This window comes from Gracilinanus agilis, chromosome 2 (genome assembly GCF_016433145.1).
Source record: "Gracilinanus agilis isolate LMUSP501 chromosome 2, AgileGrace, whole genome shotgun sequence".
NCBI lineage: Eukaryota > Metazoa > Chordata > Mammalia > Didelphimorphia > Didelphidae > Gracilinanus > Gracilinanus agilis.
In genome coordinates, this window is record NC_058131.1 from 180378244 (window position 1) to 180400072 (window position 21829).

Sequence of the window (21829 nt, forward strand, 5' to 3'; positions counted from 1 at the left end):
TAGGCAAATCAGTTAATCCTCTCTGGGTCTCAGTTTGTTGTTATTGGTTAGCAGTGTCCGTGGCTTTGTGAACCCATGAGCCATGACCGTGGGGTTTTCTTGTCAAGGAAACCACCAGAGTGGTTTGCCATTTCTTTCTCCAGTGGATCCTTTTTGCTCAGGCAATCAGAGGTTAGGTGACTTGCCTGGGGACACATAGCTAGGAACTGGAACTCAGGTCTTTTTGACTCCAGACCCAGGGCCCTATCCATTGGAACACCAAGCTACCTCCTGGGCATATGGAGGTTAAGTGGCCAAGGTCAAAAAGCTAGGAAATGTCTGAGGCTGAATTTGAACTCCAGTCTTCCTGACTCTAGGCCCAGTGCTCATAACCACTGAGCCACAGTCAGTAAAAAAAATGAAGTTGGGCTCATTGTGCTCCAAGGCTTGATCCTATCCTAAGTCCCCAGGTAACAACAAAAGTTCTAAACACATAGGGGGTATCACTTTAAAATGTTGCCTTAGGAACACACAAATGATCTTATCCTTCTGGAGAAAGGCCAGGGAAGGATTTCCTTTTTATCACTAGAAGAAGGGGTGGAAAGTCAACTGTCAATACTAATTAATGATTTTTAAAGAATGAAGCTTAATTCCTGAAACCTGTGGCCTCAGCTCAAAGCCCAAGTTGATCCCTGAGTGATAGGAGGCAAAACCATCTCCGGCTTCCTTCCTTTACTACACAAAGCAAATATGTTGCCCTCTACTTGGGGGAAAAGGGGGAGAGCCTGAAAGGCCCCTCCTCACAAAAACACACTGTCCATTTAGCACAGAATAAGCTGTGGCCAAGAAGCTGTGATATGGATAATACCTCACAAAGAAAATAGGCCTCTGCTTTGCATGGAGATTTACCCTTGCCACTAAGCAGCAGTCTTTTCTCCAGTTTCAATAATGGAATGGAGGGGTGGGAGAAAGGACCCCCAGATGGCTAAAAAGTGTCCTTCTTTGTTTATGCTAAGCTTCTAGAAGATCTAAGGTACCACTTCACACCTTCTAGCATGGGAAGTGTGCTAAATTTAGAATCCAAGGATCTGGCTTCAAATCCTAGATTGGTCATGGGAGCTTGGACAAGGTCACAATCTCTTTGGACCTCAGTTTATTCATCTATGAAATGAGGGGATTAGATTTGATGACCCTAACAGACACTCTTACTCTAAGTCTATAATTCTTTAAATTGTTATAAGGGCGATTTCTCTAAGCTTGGTGACTTTGCATCCTATCCTGGTGGTGTAGGCACTGTTTATGATACCAGTGATCTCCAAAAGGGCCCCAGATCTAGAAATTTCACAGAGGATCCATGCTTAGTAGCATGAATCTTGTTCTAACTTCTGTATGTTCATGTGCACTCCTGAATCATCTCCCTTATTTGCCTTATTATGAGTTTCAAGGCCCTTCTAAAATACCCTGGTTAAAATCTAAAAGTTCTACTCAAGGAAATTAAACTTTGTCTCTAAAGTCCCTGCCCGGTTCTAATGTGAGCAAAGGAGCCTGGTCTATTTTACAAATCATATTACTATCCCTTTGGAAACTTAAGAATTAGTGGAAGGTAGCATTTTACAGGAAACTGACAGTTTGTGCTCTTAGTGAGAAGACAAGAACATGCTGGTTCATTCCTGATTCACACAAAGATCTAGTAAATACTTTGGATTAATTGCAAGGAGAGATCATTATTTCGGTATTAAGGTACACCACCATAATGCATTACATATATTTTTGTTTTCAGAAAGGTCAAACTTGCCCTGTATAAATCAAAGACAACAAAGAAAACCAGAAATGAAGGGTAACACCAAAAATCAAATGGGGCAACTGTATTACACATCTCTGTTAACCTCGGCTAAGTTCAGCCAGACACACTGGGAGTGTGGGCACGGACTCGTTCCTTTCCAAAGGAATTCTGTAAAGGATGCTACAAGTGATGAGTTTGGGGAACAAAATGAGACATTCTTCAGAACTAGTCAATATAGAAATTGGTTTTGCTTGGCTCTACATATTTGTTACAAAGTTGTTGTTTTTTAATGGGGTAAGACTAGGAGGGATAGAAAAAATATTTTTAATTGAAAATTTTTTATTTAATTTAAAAGTTTGTTTCTTAAAGAAATCCTGCAAGAATTTGTCCGTCAGTCAATTTTTGCATGTCTATCAGGTCCTGACCTGGACTACTGTCATATTTGACAGATAAGTGTGACACCATGGAAAGAGGCGTAGCTTTTGAGTCATTAAACCTGGATTTAAATCCTGCTACTTGAGCAGCCTCAGTTTTGTCCTCAGTGAGATAAAGAGACCAGATCATCCTTAAATGCCATAATGGTGACAATGATCCCCCAGATGGTGACATCACTTAGAAAGAAAGCAACAGCAACCAGGGTCCCCGAACAACTAGCCTCTCCTCTAACTGAGCTAATCCTTCCAGTGATGGATTGTTTACTTGAGTCTGAATATATCAGAATACACGATCCAGGCCTAAAGCAATCGCTTCTACCAGTTTCATGGCCCAGTTGCTGGTGGTTTGGAATTTTTAAGTTGCATGTGAAAATACTCTGAATATTCAAAAAGACAATCCCCTCCCACCCCCACCATTCCCCACTTACGCACACACAATCTCTCTCTCCTCTTCCACCTCTCCCAAACATACATATAAGTGTCCTCTCCCCCAAATGCATACACACACACACACACACACACACACACACACACACGTAAGGGCAAGTCCTCTAGACACCACAAATCAAAACTCTCTCCCAGAGATGGAAAAAAGGCAATGACTGAAGGGATCCAAGAGTCGTCTGCTGGTGTCTGCTTCCAAGTCCAAGAAGAGGAAGGTGACTTGGTAGAGGTTTTGTATCCAAAAAGTTCCAAGTTGCAAAGAGGGGTTTACAGTCCCTCTGGAGGCCTCCATCCTTCTCCATTTCAGTATTTTTTCATGTAAACAAAGGCTTAAGACTCATCGGTTTCCAGAAGTGCCATGACTGGACAGTTTAGATCGTGGCTGGGCTTTCCGCTATCTCCTCTAATCTCTGTTCGATCATTAATCGGAGGACTGTATATCTGGGAAAAGGAAAATAAAGCACTGTGGTCAGCTCGCTGAAAAATTTTAATTTCAACCAATTTTTTTTTAAATTCTTTCCTCCTGTCCTAGAATCAATATTCTAAGGCAGGAGAGTAGTAAGGGCTAGGTGACTGGGGTTGTGACTTGCCCAGGGTCACAGGGCTAGGTGTCTAAGGCTAGATTTGAACCCAGGACCTCCCAATCCCAGGCCTGGCATTCTATCCATTGTGCCACTTGGCTGCCCTTTTGAACGATTCTTAAGTTTCCAAGATCTGGTGACATATTTTGAAATCATCCAGCCTCCTTTGCTAGCATTAGAATGGAAAAGGGACCTTAGAGACAGAGTTTAATTTCCTTATATGGTAAAAAGAATGCCAAATATGAGGTCTAAAGAGCCCTAAGTGTGAATCCAGCCTTTAACAATGACTTACTGTGAGGCTATGGGCAAAACACTTCACCCTTTCTGAGCCTCAATTTCTCCATCTGTAAAATGAGGATAACTATATTTGTACTGTCTGTTTCATAGGTGGTTGTAAGGAGGTTGTAAGGTGTATAAAGTGCTTTATATACCTTAAGGCAATGTGGAAAAAAAGGCTCACCTAAACTCTCTTGGCCTCAAATTTTTTATCTATCAAATAATAATAATAAAAACAAGTAGCATATATATACATACATATATATATAGCATTTTAGGGTATGAAGAGGACTTTATAAATATCTCTTCATCCTCACAATGATATTGGGAGGTAAATGCTATAATTACCTCCATTTTACAGTTGAAGAAATTGAGATAAACTGAGGCTAAGCAACTCCCCCAGCATCCCATAGCTATTAAGTATCTTGGGCCACATTTGAATTCAGATCTTCCTGACTCTGGAAAGTAAATTGGATATTTTTAACCAGTTTTGTATCATGGTTCCCTATAGCTCTTTGGAGAAGCCCATATCCATCTCAGAATCCTATTTTTAAATACAAAAAATAAAATACAAGGATTACCAGGGAAACCATCTATGCTGGAATACATTCAACAACAACAAAGCTGTTTTTAACCCCTACCTTCCATCTTTGAGTCAATACTATGGATTGGTTCTAAGGCAGAAGAACAAGAGTTCCAGAAAGGATCCTGGACCACACCTGGAGAGCCACCATTGGTCTAGGGCAGTGATGGGCAAACTATTCCCTATGGGCCAGATCCAGGCCATAGTTTGCCCACCACTGCCTTAAGCAATTCCCTAATCACTACGGCCCCCACATCCAGATGTAGTGATTAGGGAATTGCTTAAGGCAGTGATGAGCAAACTACAGCCTGGATCCGGCCTGTGGGGAATAGTTTGCCCATCACTGGTCTAGGGCATCCCTTTGATGAAGACAACAACATTTTAAGATGTTAAAGACATGCCCTATTTCCATCAGTGTGGGTATCTATTCCCTCTCCTGATGCCATTATGGCAAATCAGTCGATCAATCGTCCTCTCTTAGTATCTCCTCTCTGCCACACATTATGCTAGGTATTACCAGGACCACTAGAATAAAAATTAATTAGCCTCTGCCCTTGAGAAGTCTACTTTTTTATTATCCCCACTAGAACAAGATGGCACAGGAGATAGAACATGGGGCTTGGAATCAGGAAGACTCAGTTTCATGAGTTCAAATCCAGCCTCAGACATTTACTTACTCTGGGCAAGTCACTTTACCCTGTTTGTTTCAGTTCCTCATAGAGAAGGAGATGGCAAACCCCTCCAGTATCTTTGCCAAGAAAACCCCAAAATGGGGTCATGAAGAGTCGGGCACAACTGAAATGACCGAACAACAAGAGCTAAGCAGATATTTTTCAAGAGCTACCATGACTTGAAAAAAACCATTCCCCTGTAGCTGACAAGAGGACGAGCTCTTCACCCCTTTGCTAACCTAGTCTTTGAACAAACATATGGTCTGTGTCACAGGGCACAAGATGAACCAGAAATAAACTAGGATGTTCCAGACAATCTGGTCTCACAGAGGTGACTCAGTCCTGGGAGGAATCAGCCTTGTTTGCTACTATGATCTTCATCCCAGCTTCTGTCTAACTGCTCATTAGGATAGCTTAACTCTAGGCTTGTGGAATTCCTGACTCAGCTGATATTCCCCCTCATTCCCCTAAGATCTTTCTCCTCATTACATTTTCCCTCACTCTCTCTTATTAATCATTCCAAGGAAAGAGACATTGCTGGGGGCTCACTTCTTTAATTAAAGCGGTCACAGACAAGAATGGACAAGACTATTTTTAGATGGGTACATGGGAGGCGAGACGGGAAAACATATATTAAAAGCAGTCACTCATTTTTGACACAGATATATGCCAAAATCTGCATCACTGATCTATGGCCCAGAAAATAAAGAAGGCCCATTTGAGAACCTGGAGGATTTGATGCTGGGAGGTAGGAGGGGAAGAGGGAGAAGAGGCAGCTCTAAGAAATTAAATGGGAGAATAAATTGAGATGACGCATGGGAGTTTTTGCATTTCTATTTCTCCTCCCTGTCTGGAGATCCCATCCAGAGGTTGCAAAGGTCCTCCATTCCACAATTTAGATCTAAGAGATCCAAAGTCAAGGAGGTGCAGGGAATAGACTAAAAATCAGCATAGGGTAGTGAAAAGGGTAGTGATCTCAGAGTCAGGAGACCTGAGTGCAAATTTGGGCTGTACTGTATTGTCCAAGAAATATTAAAAGAGCTGAAGGGGTTGGAGGACCTCCAAAGTCCCTCCCAGCTCAAATCTATTATTTAGGATTCCAGCATCCTCTTGAGAAAGGCCTTCAGTATGTTGGAAAGATCTTCTGGGAAAGAAGCCAGGGACCCTACTTGCACAGACTGAGAAGATATGGTTGTGTTATGGAAGGAACATCTGTATCCAAGAGGGCACTAATCCATTCAAAGAGTGAGAAGAAAAAAAAAAGCCTGTGTTTACTAGCTATGTGAACCTTGGCAAGTCACTTAATTTCTTTCTGCTTCAGTTTTCCCATCCATAAAATAAGGATTATAACAAAAGAGCCACCTCCCAAAATTCTTGTGGGAAAAGTGCTTGGCAAACTTCAACTAATATAATAATGTAAATTATTCTATAATTATAGCTAATTATAACAATGTTATACTATGATGATAATAAGTCTCCATGGGTGTGTTTTTCCTGTTGAGGACTGTCCTCAGATACCTCTATGCCTTTGTCACCTTTAGCATCTACTCTGGAATATATGGCCACGAGGAACAGAGTCAAAGCAGCCTGTCATCCTGGGGGGATCCAGGCACTTACTTTCGCGTTAGTTTCTTCACTTCCCGGTCTTCTTCCTCTTTGAGTTTTTGAATGAAGCTCTTCAGGACTGGCATTTCGAATTTTATGTACTGGGCCACCTGTGTGGAGGGGTCAGAGACAAAGCAAGAAAGTCAGGGTAGGAAAGATGAGAGGGGATAGAAGGGTAGGAAGAGATAAGTTTGACAAGGAAAACTTCTCAGTTGACACATTAACCCTAGGCTCCCCTCAGCCAACTTCCTCCCAGGACTTAAGCAAATTGCCTTAGCCTTCCTAATCCTCTTAGCGCCTCTGAAATAGCTGATTCAAACTACTGCCCCTCCATTAGGCTGTCACAGACTCTTTTGTACCTTGTTTCCCTTCTGACTCTTTGACTCTAAAATGAAACCAAAGCATTCTTCCCCCAACTTGCTGATTTTGAGACAGGAGTGAACACAAGCTATAGCCTCCCTCAGTCAGGAATTCCTCTGTCATCTCCCTTAAGAGAGAAGCAAATGCTCTTCATAGAGGTGGGATAGGAATAGTAAAGATAGCAGAAGCCCAAGACTTATTGGCCAGAAAACCCTGGACAAATTTTACCTCTCTGAGATTGTGTCTTCATCCATTAAATTGGGTAAGGCTAAAGGTCCTATGAATCAACCCTGGAGAAACCTGTTCCCTAAGACCCTGTTCTCCTGCCTGATGATTCCCTTTCCAGAAGCACAATTGTAGTAAGGACTCTTAGACAAGCTTCATTGCACTCACACCTTGGCTCACTCTCCAGACCTTTTTTCTCCTTGAATGCCTCACTGATACCCTTCCAGAGTCAGCATCCCCAGTCCTCTACTCCATCCCCACATTCCAGCTATCCTATAACATGAGTTATTTCCCCATTAGAACTGAAGCTCCTTAAGCAAGTGGTCTATCTTATTTGCTCTTAACATAATGCCTGACACTTAGGGCAATTAGGTGGCACTGTGGATAGTAATCCAAGCCTGGAGTCAGGAAGACCTGAGATCAAATCTGGTCTCAGGCAGTTCCTAGCTGTGGGACCCTGGGCAAGTCACTTAACATTATTTGCCTCGGTTTCCTCATCTGTAAAATGAATCGATGCAGAGTGAAAATAGCAGAGCCAGAAGAACGTTGTACACAGAGACTGATACACTGTAGTAAAATAGAATGTAATGGATGCCTGTACTAGCATCAATGCAATGACCCAGGACAATTCTGAGGGACTTATGAGAAAGAAAACTAGCCACATTCAGAGGAAGAACTACAGGAGAGGAAACACAGAAGAAAAACAACTGCTTGAACACTTGGGTTGATGAGGACATGATTGGGGATGTAGACCCGAAAAGACCACACCAATGTAACTATCAATAATATGTAAATAAATCTTGACTGACCACACATGTTAAAACCAGTGGAAATGCGAGTTAGCAGTGGGTGGGGGGAGGAGTTTGAGGGGATGAAGGGTAAAGTAAAAACATGAATTATGTAACCATGGAAAATTTTTCTAAAAATAAAAAATTAATCCAAAAAAAATGAATTGGAAAAGGAAATGGCAAACCACTCCAGTGTCTTTGCCAAGAAAATCCCAAATGGGGTCATAAAGAGTTGGGCACAACTGAAATGACCAAACAACAAAATATATATGTATGTGTATATGTACATATGATCATCTATGATCATCCCTTCAAAGTTTATATATGGATGTGTATATTTACTTCTGTATGTAATATACTGTATATAAGTCTGCATGTATTCTATATTCATACATGTGTATATTTTGTTGTTGTTATTTTTCAGTCTCTCAGTTGTGTCTGACTCTTCTTGGCAAGGATGCCAGAGTGATTTGCCATGTCCTACTCAAGTAGATTAAGACAAACAGAGGTTTGTGACTTGCCCAAGGTCACACAGCTAGGAAATGTCTGGGGCTGAATTTGAACTCAGGTCTTCCTTTTTCCAGGTCAAGCATTCTATCCACTAAGTCACCTAGCTGCCTCCTACCCATACAGAATTTAAGTGACTTCTCTGGGGTCACAAAAGTAGGAATGGTCTGAGGCTGGATTTGAACTCAGGTCTTCCTGACTTGAGGTCCAGTGTTCTTAACCACTGAACCACAGCTGCCTCATTCATATGTGTGATATGATAATATCAAATAATGTAATAAATAATAAATAAATAAAATTTTGAAGTACCATCCTTATATTACCATGGAAGTTCTAGCTCCCCAGGGCTATTAGATTATAAACAACAAATCTTCATCCCACTCTTGCTCCCTGAACTTCACAATCTTTGTTAAAATACAAACCAAGAGATAGCTATTCACATTGAGGAAACACAATATACCCCTCAATCAGGCATGGCATAAGGGATGTGGGAGGGGGCAGCTAGGTGGCATATTGGATAGAGAATCAGGCCTGGAGGCAGGAGGACCTGGGTTCAATCTGGCCTCAGATACCTGCCGGCTGTGTGACCCTGGGCAAGTCACTTAACCCTATTTGTCTAGCCCTTGTGCACTTTTGTTCTAGAGTTGTTACTAGGATGGAAAGTAAGAGATTAAAACAATTAAAAATAAAAAGACAAGGGATATGGGACGACGCAACCGTGTCCAAGTTCCCAGGAAGAATTCTAACCCTTTGAAAGATCTGTGATTTCCCATACGATTTAGAGATAGAAAGGATTTTAGGAATCATCCAGTTCAACCCTTTGATTTTATAGATGAGCAAAATGAGACCCAGGGAGGGAAAGAAACTTGCCCGAGTTGCACGGCGGTTTGCATGGCAGAGGCTGAAAGCCAGCTCCTCTGGACTCTTTCTGAGTCCAGCGTTCTTCCCACCGCGATCGCCGCGGGTCTTCCTGGACACTCCCTCCACTAAACTCCCTCCTCTCTCCACCCCAGCCTTAGCAGAAAATATCTGGAGCTGCTCCGACCTAAAAGTTCACCATCCTGTGGCCTGCCTGGCAATGAGCCTTTTAAAACGGAGCCAGGTAGGTCCTCCCATGACAGATACACGGTCCATCCCGGGGCCCAGAACTGAAGTTTGGCCGGCGTGGAAGGATTCGGCCGAGCTTCTGCCTTCCGGAGCCCGCGGCCACCTCCGTGCAACCCGGAGGACTCGCAAATGCAGCTCGGTGGAATCCCCCAGGGATACAGGAAGGAAAAGTGTCAAGTGTCAACATGAGGGAACTTTCCGCTTTCTTGTCTCGGCATGGACACCAGGGGGCAAAAGCCAACTAGCTCTCAAAAGCGTCTTCCTGAAGCAACCCCATAACCCGAGTCAACCTCACTTTGGATTCTTTCACCGGCTGTCCATAAGGAACGTCCTTCCCGAGCTGACTGGGGGTCGCTGCTGTGAAGATGGCGCCGGTTCATCCTGCCACCCACCAGCAACCCAACCCAGCCTAGGGAATAAGAAATCGCGGTGGGATAAATAGCGCGCAAGCTGATGCCTGCCCCGCCGGTTATCCACTGGCGCCTGAGGGCTTCCTAAACCTACCAGGCGGTTCTGAACTGACGGGCCACTCCACAGAGCCCCGGGCTCCTCTGCCCGGCGGCATTTAAGCTATGATTTTACCCCGACGAGAATCTGCAAATTCCTTGGCATAGGATCTTATTGGAGGCCAAGTCCCAGAGTAAGCACAAGGTTTTGCAACGAGGGAAATGTGGAAAGCCTTAGCGGGTAGCTGGTGCCAAAGGGTGAGACAAAGAAAAGTTGATGACATAGAATTACATGGGAAATAGGTACGGAGTCATCCTGGCTAGGTGGATGGCAAGATACATGCGTGATTTGTGTCCTCTAGCCTCAGGGCTGTTCTCATGTGCAGGCACCAACCCCAACCCCAGAGAACCACCTGGGCTCTATTAATCCCGTGCAGCTGTGACAGGCTGCTGGACATCCGGGCATGGCTGGCAAGGCCAGCTTGCTAAAGAACAGTTGTTGAAGATCAAATGAGGTAGGTGAAAGGACTTTTAAAAATACAATGCACTATATACAAATACAGAGCATTATTTTTTCTTTGGAGGGAGGAAAAACTCCCTGACCCTTCTTCTTACCGTCTTTTAAGTTCATTTACCCACCTTTAGTCAGGGGATGGGCTTAAAATGCCCCGACATCCTTTGCTTTTCTCCTCTCTATCTTTTTTTTATAAAAATCTTACCTTCTGTCATAGTATCGTTTCTAAGACAAAAGAGCAGCAAGGGCTAGGCAATTAGGATTGAGTGACTTGCCCAGGGTCAGACATCCAGGACATGTCTAAGGCCAGATTTTAATCCATGTCCTCCAGACGGCAGTCTTCATCTTTTTTTCACTGACCATAGGAGTAAATGGGAATGGATTATTCTAGTTTCCTTCCTAATACAATATAATGTGCTAAAAAGAAGCCAGAGGGGGCAGCTGGGTAACTCAGTGAATTGAGAGCCAAGCCTAGAGACAGGAGGTCCTAGGTTCAAATCTGGCCTCAGACAGTTCTCAGCTGTGTGACCCTGGGCAAGTCACTTGACCCCCATAGCCTACCCTTACCACTCTTCCACCTATAAGTCAATACACAGTATTGACTCCAGGACGGAAGGTAAGGGTTTAAAAAAAAAAAAAAAGCCAGATATTGAAGCCCTATATTAAAATACCGGCTACAATTTACCCTGGGCAAATAGTCTTTGCTAATTTGTAAAATGAAGAAATTAGCCTTGTTAACCTCAAATATCCCATCCAGTTTTGAAGTCTACGATTCCAAATTTCTTTTCCTTAGACAACTCTCCCATCCCATGTACTCACCCACCTGGTTCCCCTTTTGCCTCTAATCTTCAGTCCTGTGAGCTACTCAACTTGTGACTGCTTCAAGAATGACAGGAAGGAGAAGAGTCAGGAAAAAAAGTCATTCCTCAATACACATGGATGCAAAGACTTAGGGATGAAACACAAGCCAACATTTGATCAGGTGGCCTGTCCAAAGGTAACTCACATCATAGGTGACCTCTTCTACTTGGTCCTTCTCCATGAGGAAGACTTTAGAGACCTGTTCACAGGGACCCTGGAGGATTCTGGCAATCAGGGGGTAATCTGTGACCTTTAGCTTCTGTTTTTCTGAAATAGATAATCATAGAAAAGGTCAATCCTCTGAGCACAAAGTTTCTCAGTTCAATTCTACCTTCTCCCACGTTCACAGCTAACACTGCCTCTTATAACATTCATGTCTTATAGGACAATCTGAACTGGAATCCAGCTTCAGGTATTTATTGTGTTACCTTAGGAAAGCATGAGGCTCTTTGTAGCCTCAGTTAACTCATCTGTAAAATGGGGATAATAATAGTACAAATTTCACATTGCTGTTATGAGAATCAAATTAAATCATACATGTAAAATCTTTGTAAATATTAAAGCACTGTATAAATGTTATCTATTAACATCATCAATATTAATAGCTAGTGTAGGTGGTCTGACTATAAAGTAATGAAACCTTAAATTTCCAAGATTCCTTCCATTTATTCAATGCAGTTTTGTATGCATGTGATTGTTTGCATGTTGTCTTCTCCTGTAGATTACAAGGTCCTTGAAGGTAAGGGGCTATTTTGGCCTCTCTTTGTAGCCCCAATACTTGGCACACTGACTGGCACCCAACAAAAGGGCTTAATAACTGCTTGCTGAATTTGATTTTTTAAATAATCATGTATGAATGACCAAAGCTTCTTAGAAATGAAAGATCATCACCATCCAACCTTCTCAATGTACAGACGAGAAAACAGAAGCCAAAAAGTCAAGGATAGAGAGCTGGAATTCAAACTCATGCCCCCTGACACCAAATCCAGAGTTTTCTCCACTAGATCTCACTGCGCTGTTCTTGGGTATTTCATTTCCAAAGAGGGCCAATGACATTGCAAGGTGATGTCTTGGCTTGTGCTTGAACTGGATTTCAGTGAGGTAGAATTACAGAAAATTGTCAAGCTCATTCTCTGTTCTGGGGTCACTGAAGTCCAATGGCAAGATAAAAGTCAGGATGGCCAGTGATGGACCAGGCAGGATGCAGTGGATAGCTCTGGCATTTTAGATGTCTTATCAGGATCTAAGCACTTCACAGAACCCGCTTCAGCCACCTTTGTAGCTGTTGGAACTAATTGTTCTCATTCACCTCTCCACTAGGGAAAGTCTTCATATGCTTGGGGTAGGCATTCCCCTGACTCATCAATAGGTTTGTGGCTCTCAACCTAGTTTAGCCTATCTGCTGAGATAGTCTTACCGGGGGTGGCCACTGCACATGCTACAGCTTCTTGGAGCCACAGGTGAGAGTTGGATGAAAGGTGGACACCAAAAGTGGATGAGCAGCCCTCAGAAGGGCTTCGCAAGGTTTCACGCCAGATGTGCTAGTTATCCCTGAACAGCTCCCCACATACACAGACACCCCACGCCTCACTTAAATTACTAAAGGACTGTTGTCAGCACCTTAAAGGCCATACTCCACTGGTGCTACCAGGGCTCAAAATGTTTCTAGAGTCAGTTCCTCTTTGGCAAGTGCCTCAAAAAAAAAAAATGTGCAAGATACACAAGTCAGCCCCAACACTTTATTTTTATTTATTTTTCAAACTCTTATCTTCTATCTTAGAATCAATACTATGTATTGGTTCTAAGGTAGAAGAGTGATAAGGGTTAGGCAAAGGGGGTTAAATGACTTACCCTAAATCATCTGAGGCCAGATTTGAACTCAGGACCTCTGGTCTCCAAGTCTGGCCCTCTGTCCACTGAGCCACCTACCTGCCCTCACTTTCCTCCTCTTTTGGACAAGAAGAGGGTCTTTGGGTCATAGACACATAGGGTATGTAAGGTGATGGTCATGCAGAGAGCTTATCCTCCATGTTCCCTCTTCTCTCACTGGTATTCTACTCTAGAAATCCTGGGTCGTTATATGTCTAGGAGCCTGGGGCTTGGGGTGGCACCCCCAGATGTGTCTCCTAAGGACTTCCTGTCTGGCTTAAATTCTTTGAACTAAGGAGTGACATGGCCAGTTGAACATACAAGAACAAAGCACTATTCAGGAGCTCAAAAGGACAAGTCCTACTAAGGACTTAGATGTAATCTTATATTCAAAGTTATATTTCGGTAATAACAAGCAAAATAAAAGATGGTACTTTTAAACAGTTAACTTACAAATATTTTCAAACTTACCTCCACTAGTATGAACAATATATAAAGCAAATTCCTCAGCAGAATTTTCAATCTGGAATATTATCAAGACAGGTCATCAATCAATCAATATATATTTATTAAGTGTCTATTATGTAGTGGTTTTTTAAATGAGACTATTTGATTTTGATTCTTTCTTCTCCCATTCTCTTCCCATCAAAAACCCTTGACATCATTGCCCACTTTCATCTTTCCAATTCTGACAAAGAGATACCTCATCTCCTTACCAAGGCCAACCCCGTCACACGTATACTTGATCTCATCCCCTCTCATCTTCTCCAGCAGAATACAACCTCAATTATCTCCTCTCTCAAATCTTCACCTTACATTTTAGCAAAGTGGCCAATGTGACAGTAAAGGAAAATAATAAATGTTGGAGGGGATGTGGCAAAGTTGGGCACTAATACATTGGTGGTGGAGTTGTGAATTGATTCAACCATTCTGGGAGATGATTTAAAGTCCAAAGGGCTTTAAAAGAATGCATGTTATATGTCCAGGAGCAATATCACTACTAAATTTGTATCCCAAAGAGATAAAAAATGGGAAAGGTTCTGTTTGAACAAAAATATTTATAGCTGCACTTTTTGTGGTGGCAAAAAATGGGAAAATGAGGGGATGCCCCTCAGTTGGGGAATGGCTGAACAAACTGTGGCATATGATTGTGATGGAATACTATTATGCTATAAGGAATGATGTACTGCTTGATTTCTATAAGAAATAGAAAGACCTATATGAACTGATGCAGAGTAAAATAAGCAGAACCAGGAGAACATTGTACACAGTAACTGAAATATTGTGAGACGATCAAATGTGATCGACTCTCCTACTAAAAGCAACGCAATGATCCAAGAAAATGCTGAGGAACTTATGAGAAAGAATACTATCCACATCTAGAGAAAGAACTATGGGAGTAGAAAGCCAGAAGAAAACATATGATTTATCACTTGTTTAAATGGGTAGGTGATTTATTTGAGGTTTTGGTTTTAAAAGATTACTGTTACAAAAATGAATAATATGGAGATTAGATTTGAGTGATAAATGCATAACCCAGTGAAATTGCTTGTTAACTTTGGGGATGGGGAAGAGGGGATGGAGACAAGAATCATGTATACATGGAAAGAAATAAAACCTTCAATCTCTACCTCTTGACTGGTATTTTTTTTCACTGCCTTCAAATAAGTTCATCTTTAGAAACTTTTACTTGATTTTACCATCCCCTCAAGCTATTGTACTACATTCCTCCACTTATCCTTAGACATACTACTTGAAAAAGCTCTCTGAACTTGACACTACACTTCCTTTCCTCTCACTCCTCAACTCTGCAATCTGGCTTCCAATCTCATTACTCAAAAGAAACTTAAGTTATCAATGATTTTTTTTAATCATCAGATCTGATAGTCTTTTTCAGTTTTCACTTTTTCTCAATCTCTTTCTTGAATTTAACACTGTTGTCCAATCCTTTTCTCTGGGTTTCCATGTTTCTCCTTCTGTATGGTCAATTGCTTCTTTGACTCCTTAGTTGGTTCATAATTTATATAACACTAACTAAATGTGTAGCTTTCCCAAGATCCAGCTCTCTGTCTCTGTCTCTGTGTGTGTTTGTGTCTCTGTGTCTGTCTTTTTCTCTCTCCATCCCTCTGTCTCTTTCTCTTCTATCTCTGTCTCTCCTCCTCCTCCTGAGTTCCCATGGATTTATCATCTCTATACAGATGATTTACAGATAAAAACATAGATATACATGTCTTATATCAATATCTATACATATATAGATCCGGAAATAGATATAGATATACACACAAACACTGCATTTCCCATGAGATTCATGCCTGAATCATTAGTTTCCTATTGAATATTTCAAAATGGATGTCTCAGAGACATTTCAAATTCAATTTGCCCCAAAATAAATTTGTTATTTTTTTCAAAAGGCAATTAGTGTTCAAACCCAGCTTCAGCCACTTCCCAGCTGTGTGACCCTGGGCAGGTCACTTGACCCCCATTGCCCACCCTTACCAATCTTCCACCTATAAGACAATACACCGAAGTACAAGGGTTAAAAAAAAAAAAGGCAATTAGTGGCAAAGTGGATGGAGTCTTCTCCTCTTGGTCCTGTTTCTGACTTCCTTCTATCTTCAAAACCATGTCCTAGCTCTGAAGGCCTTAATTCTCTCTTTTGCTTCTTTCCCCTCCTTTCAAGCTCTCTTATGTGCTATCTTACCCCCATCAGAATGTAAGTTCCTTGAGAACAGGACCCTGACTTTCTTGGATTTATATTCCCAGAGGATAGCATAATGCCTGGCACATAATAAATGATTAATAAAAATATGTTTCCATTTCCCTCTCCTTCTTTCCCATAATTATTCTTGAAACCCTAAAGGGAGTAATCAATTATCTGAGTGAGGCTAGATTCAAATCTTATGTGCTGCCTAGCTGATCTTTCTTCCTATATACTCCTTCCCTTTCCACTTGTTACTCCAGGTAAATAATCAAAATTATCATTGCTTCTGGAAAGGATGGGTCAAGGGACTGACCTATATATCAACTCATCATCCCAATGATTATCCAAACCAAAATTCCCTTCTCCTGTTTGTTTTGCCATCTTCCATTAAGGAGGCAGGCTCCTCGAGACAAGGGATTTTTTGTCTTTCTTATTTGTATTCCCAGGGCTTAGCACAATGCCTAGGACATGTTAAGGGAAGAGCTTTTTCGTTCATTCATTCATTTCTTTCACAGGATAATTGTAAGCTAAGTGCTGGTTAAACCTTAAAGTGCCATAGAAATAGCTATGATTGACTTTTATTATAACCCCCTACAATGAAAAATGGCTAGAATGCTAAATGTGGAATCAAGAAGACTCAAGTTCAAATCTGGATTCAGTTACCTACTAGTTCATGACCCTAGCAAATAATTTAACCTCTATTTGCCTCAGTTTCCTCAACTACAAAGTGGAACTCATGATAGCACCTCCCTCACAGGGTTGTGACCAAATGAGGTAATAATTATAAAGTTCTTAGCACTGTACTTGGCACACAGTAGGTGCTTAATAAATGCTTATCTTCTTACTTCTGGATTAGAGTGTAGAATCTCCATATTTTGACTCCCTAATCTTGTATACCCATGGATCCTACTTTCCCTGCCTTGGGGAGATTACTTGGCTATGGTCCAAGAGTATCTTTTGGCGAGCCTGGCTACTACCATGTCAGTCACTAAAAATGATCCCATGAGCCTCCTTCTGCATACCTGCCATAAGCTATCAATGACCATTCTGAGATGATTGATCAGGACAGCTCTTGAAGGCAACTTACCTTAAATTTATTGAGTAGGAGCTTGAGGACTTGAGGCGTTGTCATGGTACTGTTAATCCTGACATTGGTGATGGAGCCATAGGCTGGGGTGAACACAGATGTCTACCAATAGAAGAGCACAATATTGCAATTCTTGCTAGAGTCCAGTGATGGGGGAAGAAAGAGAAAGGGAAAGGAGGAAGGGGTACATAGAGGGTCAAGAATCCTGGAGGCAATACTCTACTGACAGGGCTTTTCCTCAAGTGTCTCCTGGGCCAAGCCTGAGAGCTAAAGACAAAATGACTTCAAAATTTAAATGTTTTGGATACAGACAAATGACTGTTCATGAAGGCAGGTAGGTAGCACAGTGCCATGCCAGAGTTGGGAGGACTTGGGTTCAAATTTGGCCTCAGAGATTTCATAGCTATGTGATCTTAGGCAAGTCACTTAACTCTGTCTGGCCCTTGCCCTTTTGTCTTAGAATTAATACTAAGACAGAAAAAAAGGGTTTTTTTCAAATGGCTGTTCAGATTGCTACTTCTTCCTGTTGTATCAGCACAAGGGGAGGAATCTACAGACTGGCCGACAGAGTTACTAAAAGAGCTACATTCAACTCTAGGATTCGAGATCCTCTATCTGGCTTGCTTTTTTTAGAAGCCCAAGAAGCCCAAACTTTGCTATCTCTTCCCAGTAGTTTTTAGGTGTTTGGTGACTATCGCAAAAGGAAAAAAATGGAGAGTGCTCTTTTCTTTGGGCTAGAAAACAAAGTTCTGTGGCTCTTTACCAGAGAAGTGGATGTCTTAGAGAGTGTTTATTCTAATAAAGGGCAGGCTGTTAGGGGCTGACTCTCTTATCCTGACTCATTTTCCCCCTCCCCATAATTGTTTTTTTCACTTTATCTCATGCAAACCAATCCCATATGCACCCCCTTCATAAACTGCCTATCTTGTAGAGGGATTAGCACAAGGGGATAATCAATTTTTAAAACTGTTTTTATAAGACCTTAGTGATTTTTGAGGACACCTTTCTAAACATACCCAACTCTTAGGAATTTGGAGACTTCTGTAAACAATTGCCAAAATGGCATCCTGGGCTAATTTCGTGGTAGAAAGGATCTGAATGTTAGCTCCTTCTGTTCCTCTCCAACCCACCAGCCCCAAATTCAGGAAGTCACTATGCTACCTCCCTGGACTGCTCTCTCTCTCCATGGACCCCACCCCCTTTTTCCATCAAAAGGGACCATCCATTCACTACCCCTGGTTTAAGAAAAGCCATGGTTTCCTTCTCCCTGCCCTCCTTTACTTTGTGGTTGTAGAAGTGGCCATTGATGGAGAAACGGTGCCGCTTGATACGCCGCTGGTCACTGGGGGTGCGCACATTGCCCCGCCGCCGGACTCCAACATCGCTGTGTGTCCTCATCAGCTGAGGGGTGTCTTCTTGGAGGGGCTTCAGGTCTCTGGAGCCTGAGAGGGAAGTAATAAATTATGAGCCTCACTTAAGGATCTGGTCACACTAGAGGCCACCATCCTCACCCAGTGATAGCCCTTTGCTGGCCACAGGTCGCATTTTCCAAGTGCGATCCTTACACGCATACATCCTAATAAAAACTACACTGATGACTCCTAGACATCTCCTTCTGTCAAAAATCTCAAGGAATTACAAAGGGATCACGCCTGCCTTCTCAGCAGCCTCTCTGTAGGAAAGCTAGTGGGTGACACGTAGATAGAATACTGAACTCAAAGCCAGGAATATCAAAGTTCAAATCCAGTGAACCCTCAGCAAGTCATTTAACTCTGCCTCTGTTTCCTCATCTATAAAATGGAAATAATAATAGCATCTACCTTGGAGTATTAGTGTAAGGATCTTTGTAAAGCACTAACTATGGTAGTTATTATTATTTTTTCCTAGATTCCACAAAGGAAAGGTAGGTGGCAAAGTTAGTAGAGCACTGGGTTTGGAATCAGGAAGAATCATCTTCATGAGTTCAAATCTGGCCTCAGAATTTACTAGCTGTGTGACTCTCATAAACTCATATAATCCTGTTCGCCTCGGTTCCTTAACTGTAAAATGAGCTAGAGATGGCAAACCACTCCAGTATCTTTGCCAAAAAAACACACACACACACAAATGGGGTCACCAAGAGACAGACATGACTGAAAAACAACTGAATAACAACAATAAAAGCTTCCATAATCCTATACTGCCATCATTCTCCTCCTGCCTCTGTCTGTTTCTTCTGACCCTTGTGCTGAGACCTCTCCCTGCTGACCTTGAAATATGAGTGTCTTCTGTGGTTCTGGAGCTTAAATCAATTCTGGCATCTGTGGTCTGGCTCTAACTTATTTTTCCAGACTCATTTCAAACTATTTCCTTCCACAGCCAAGTTAGACATGCCCTTTTCTGTCCTTTGCCCTTATTTATTCATTCCATCTCTTTTTATTGTGAGATCTACCCTCCCCATATGGAGACAGCGAGGTGGCACAGTCGATAGAGCACTCGGCTTGGAATCAGGCAGACCCAATTTCAAATCTAACCTCAAGATGTATGCCCCTGGGCAAGTCAGTTGACCTCTGTTTGCCTTAATCTGCTATTGACATTAAATCTTGCAATGGCAAACTCTTGGGTAAATCACTTAATCTTGCAGTGCCCCAATCGACTCTCTAAGACTATGCATTTAAGAATGATTATAGGGACAGTTGGGTCACTCAGTGGATAGAGAGCCAGGCCTGGAGAGGGGAGGACCTGGGTTCAACTCAGACACTTCCTACCTGTGTGACTCTGGGCAAGTCACTTAACCCTCACTGCCTAGCCCTTACCACTCTTCTGCCTTAGAACCAGTATACAGTATTAATTCTAAGATAGAAAGTAAGGATTTTTTTTTAAAAGCACTTGTCAATCTGCCTTAGTAGAAATAGTTTCCTTACTGAGTGCTTGAGTCCTTGACAGACGAAACCAGAAAATTCAGGTGACTCTACTGCAAATGGTAATAATATGGAAATAGGTTTTGAACAATGATACATGTAAAACCCAGTGGAATTGCTTGTTGGCTATGGGAGGGGGATGGGAGGAGGGGAGGGAAAGAACATGAATCATGTAACCATGGGAAAATATTCTAAAATAAATAAAGAAATTTATTTAGAAAAAAGAAAATTCAGGTAAGATATTAAAAGCCTCTCAATTAAAGTTCAAAGTCATACAATCAAGCTGATAAAAAGAGATCTCTGAATATCATGTACTTGAAAGACCATTAGAATAAGATCTGGGTTCAAATTCTATCCTCAACACTTATTAACTATGTAAGCATAAGTAATCAAAACTAAAGGATCTCTAAGATTTCTTCCAGCTCTAAGCCCTGGAACTTCATTAGAGTTCATGTGACTGACTTTGCTCTAACTTGGACTCAATAGGATTCAACTTTTCATATCCTCCTTATCCCCAATCAACTAGGATCACTTCTTGTTGCTATTAATAATAGCTAGTATTTTTGATGTTCAAAGTTTGAATTTGTTATCTCATTTGATCCTAATAATAACCCTGTGAGGTAGGTGTGCTATTATTACCATCTCCCTTTTTACAGATGAGAAACTAAGGCAGGCAAAGATTGAGTGACAAAGCTAGTAAGTTTCTGAGGTTGGATTTGAACGCAAATCTTGACTCCAAAATCTAGTGCTTCGTGCACTTTTACCTAGTTGCCATTTTTCTGAATTTAAAGCTCCCAATGGTTTCCACAAAAGAGTCAGGGACATCCAGAAAAGGAAAGTGAGGGGGGTCTACAGGAAGGGTCCCTTGTGGGACTAGCATTACAAAGAGGCAAAATTATCCATGTGGTTTGATGTAAAGGGCATCTCCTTCAATGACACCTGAAGGAAGCTGGTGCCAGGGACTGACTTCCTAACCCAGACTCTTAGGAACTCTCCACAGCTCTGAGTAACCGACTCTCATTAAATGGACAAGGATTTAGTCATTCCTTTAACTTGAGGAAGGTCTTTCTCTAAAGCCTGCTTTTTAGTTATTTATTACCATCATTTATTATGATTCAAAGTAGTTCCAAGACAGAACACATGTGTGGTCTTTCCCAAGTCCTTAGCATTTTGGTGTAAGCAAACTGATTCATCATTTTCTTCAACTACAGACAAGAGAAACTTAGGAACAAAGAGGTCCCTAACTGTCTGACTTAGGAGGGGAATATTGGGGAAGTCTGGGCAGAGGAGGAAAAGGGAAGGTGAAGAAGGAGTAGAGAACAGAGGGAAGTAAAGGGAAGCCCCGCTCATTCACTTCATAGAGTTCTTTAGGGTTAATCCAGAATCCACATGGTCATGGTACCTGTGGGACCTAGAACCCCAGCCCCCTTCTGGCCTGGTGATTCTGATCTCTTCCCATCAAGGAACGTTCCCCAAATGTTGTATTGCATAGGACTTTGGGGACCTGGACTGAAAGCAGAAGACGTGTTTGCTATGAGCCATATGTGTGGCTCAGCTTTCTTCCCTTGACCTCCCTGCTCATATTCAGTCCAAAGGCCATGGTCTACAAGCTGATCCTAAAATCACTGATTTAGAGCTGCATAGAGTATAAAAGGAAATCTAAATCTACCCCCACACACACACACACCCAGTTTACAGATGAAGAAACGGAAACCAAGAGAGGTAAAGTGGAGAAGTTCAAGGTGACAGAACCAGGGTTCAAAACCCAGATCTTCAGACTTCAAGTTGTACCATTATCTGACATAATGATGTCCTGAGCCTGCCCTATAAGTGAAGTGAGTCCCTAGCTGTGGATTATGACTATGACAGAACACTACTGTGCCAGAAGAAATGGCGAGCAGCTCAGTTTTGGAAAAATGTGTAAAGACCTCTATGAAGAGCAAAACAAGCAGAACCAAGAGAATGTGATATATAGCAACAGAAATATGGTTTGAAGAAAGACTTGTGTAGGTCTACCTCTAGAGGACAACCTGATAAATAGAAATAAGTAAGACATACCTGTGTGTATGTGTGTGTGTGTGTGTGTATATATATATATATATTTA

The 21829-nt window shown here is 41.9% G+C and overlaps 1 protein-coding gene across 1 annotated transcript in view; it reads right to left on the minus strand.

Annotated features, from left to right (window-relative positions):
• Positions 1-3011: 3011 nt before the first annotated feature.
• Positions 3012-21829, minus strand: part of RASSF2 (Ras association domain family member 2) — a 43617-nt gene continuing 24799 nt past the window's right edge. Inside the window, exons 5-10 of the mRNA XM_044660895.1 lie at positions 18106-18266; positions 16825-16926; positions 13505-13556; positions 11310-11431; positions 6369-6466; positions 3012-3081 (exon numbers count right to left, since the gene is read on the minus strand). Of these exons, the coding sequence (XP_044516830.1) occupies positions 3012-3081; positions 6369-6466; positions 11310-11431; positions 13505-13556; positions 16825-16926; positions 18106-18266 (605 nt within the window). The remainder of the gene's footprint in view (positions 3082-6368; positions 6467-11309; positions 11432-13504; positions 13557-16824; positions 16927-18105; positions 18267-21829) is intronic.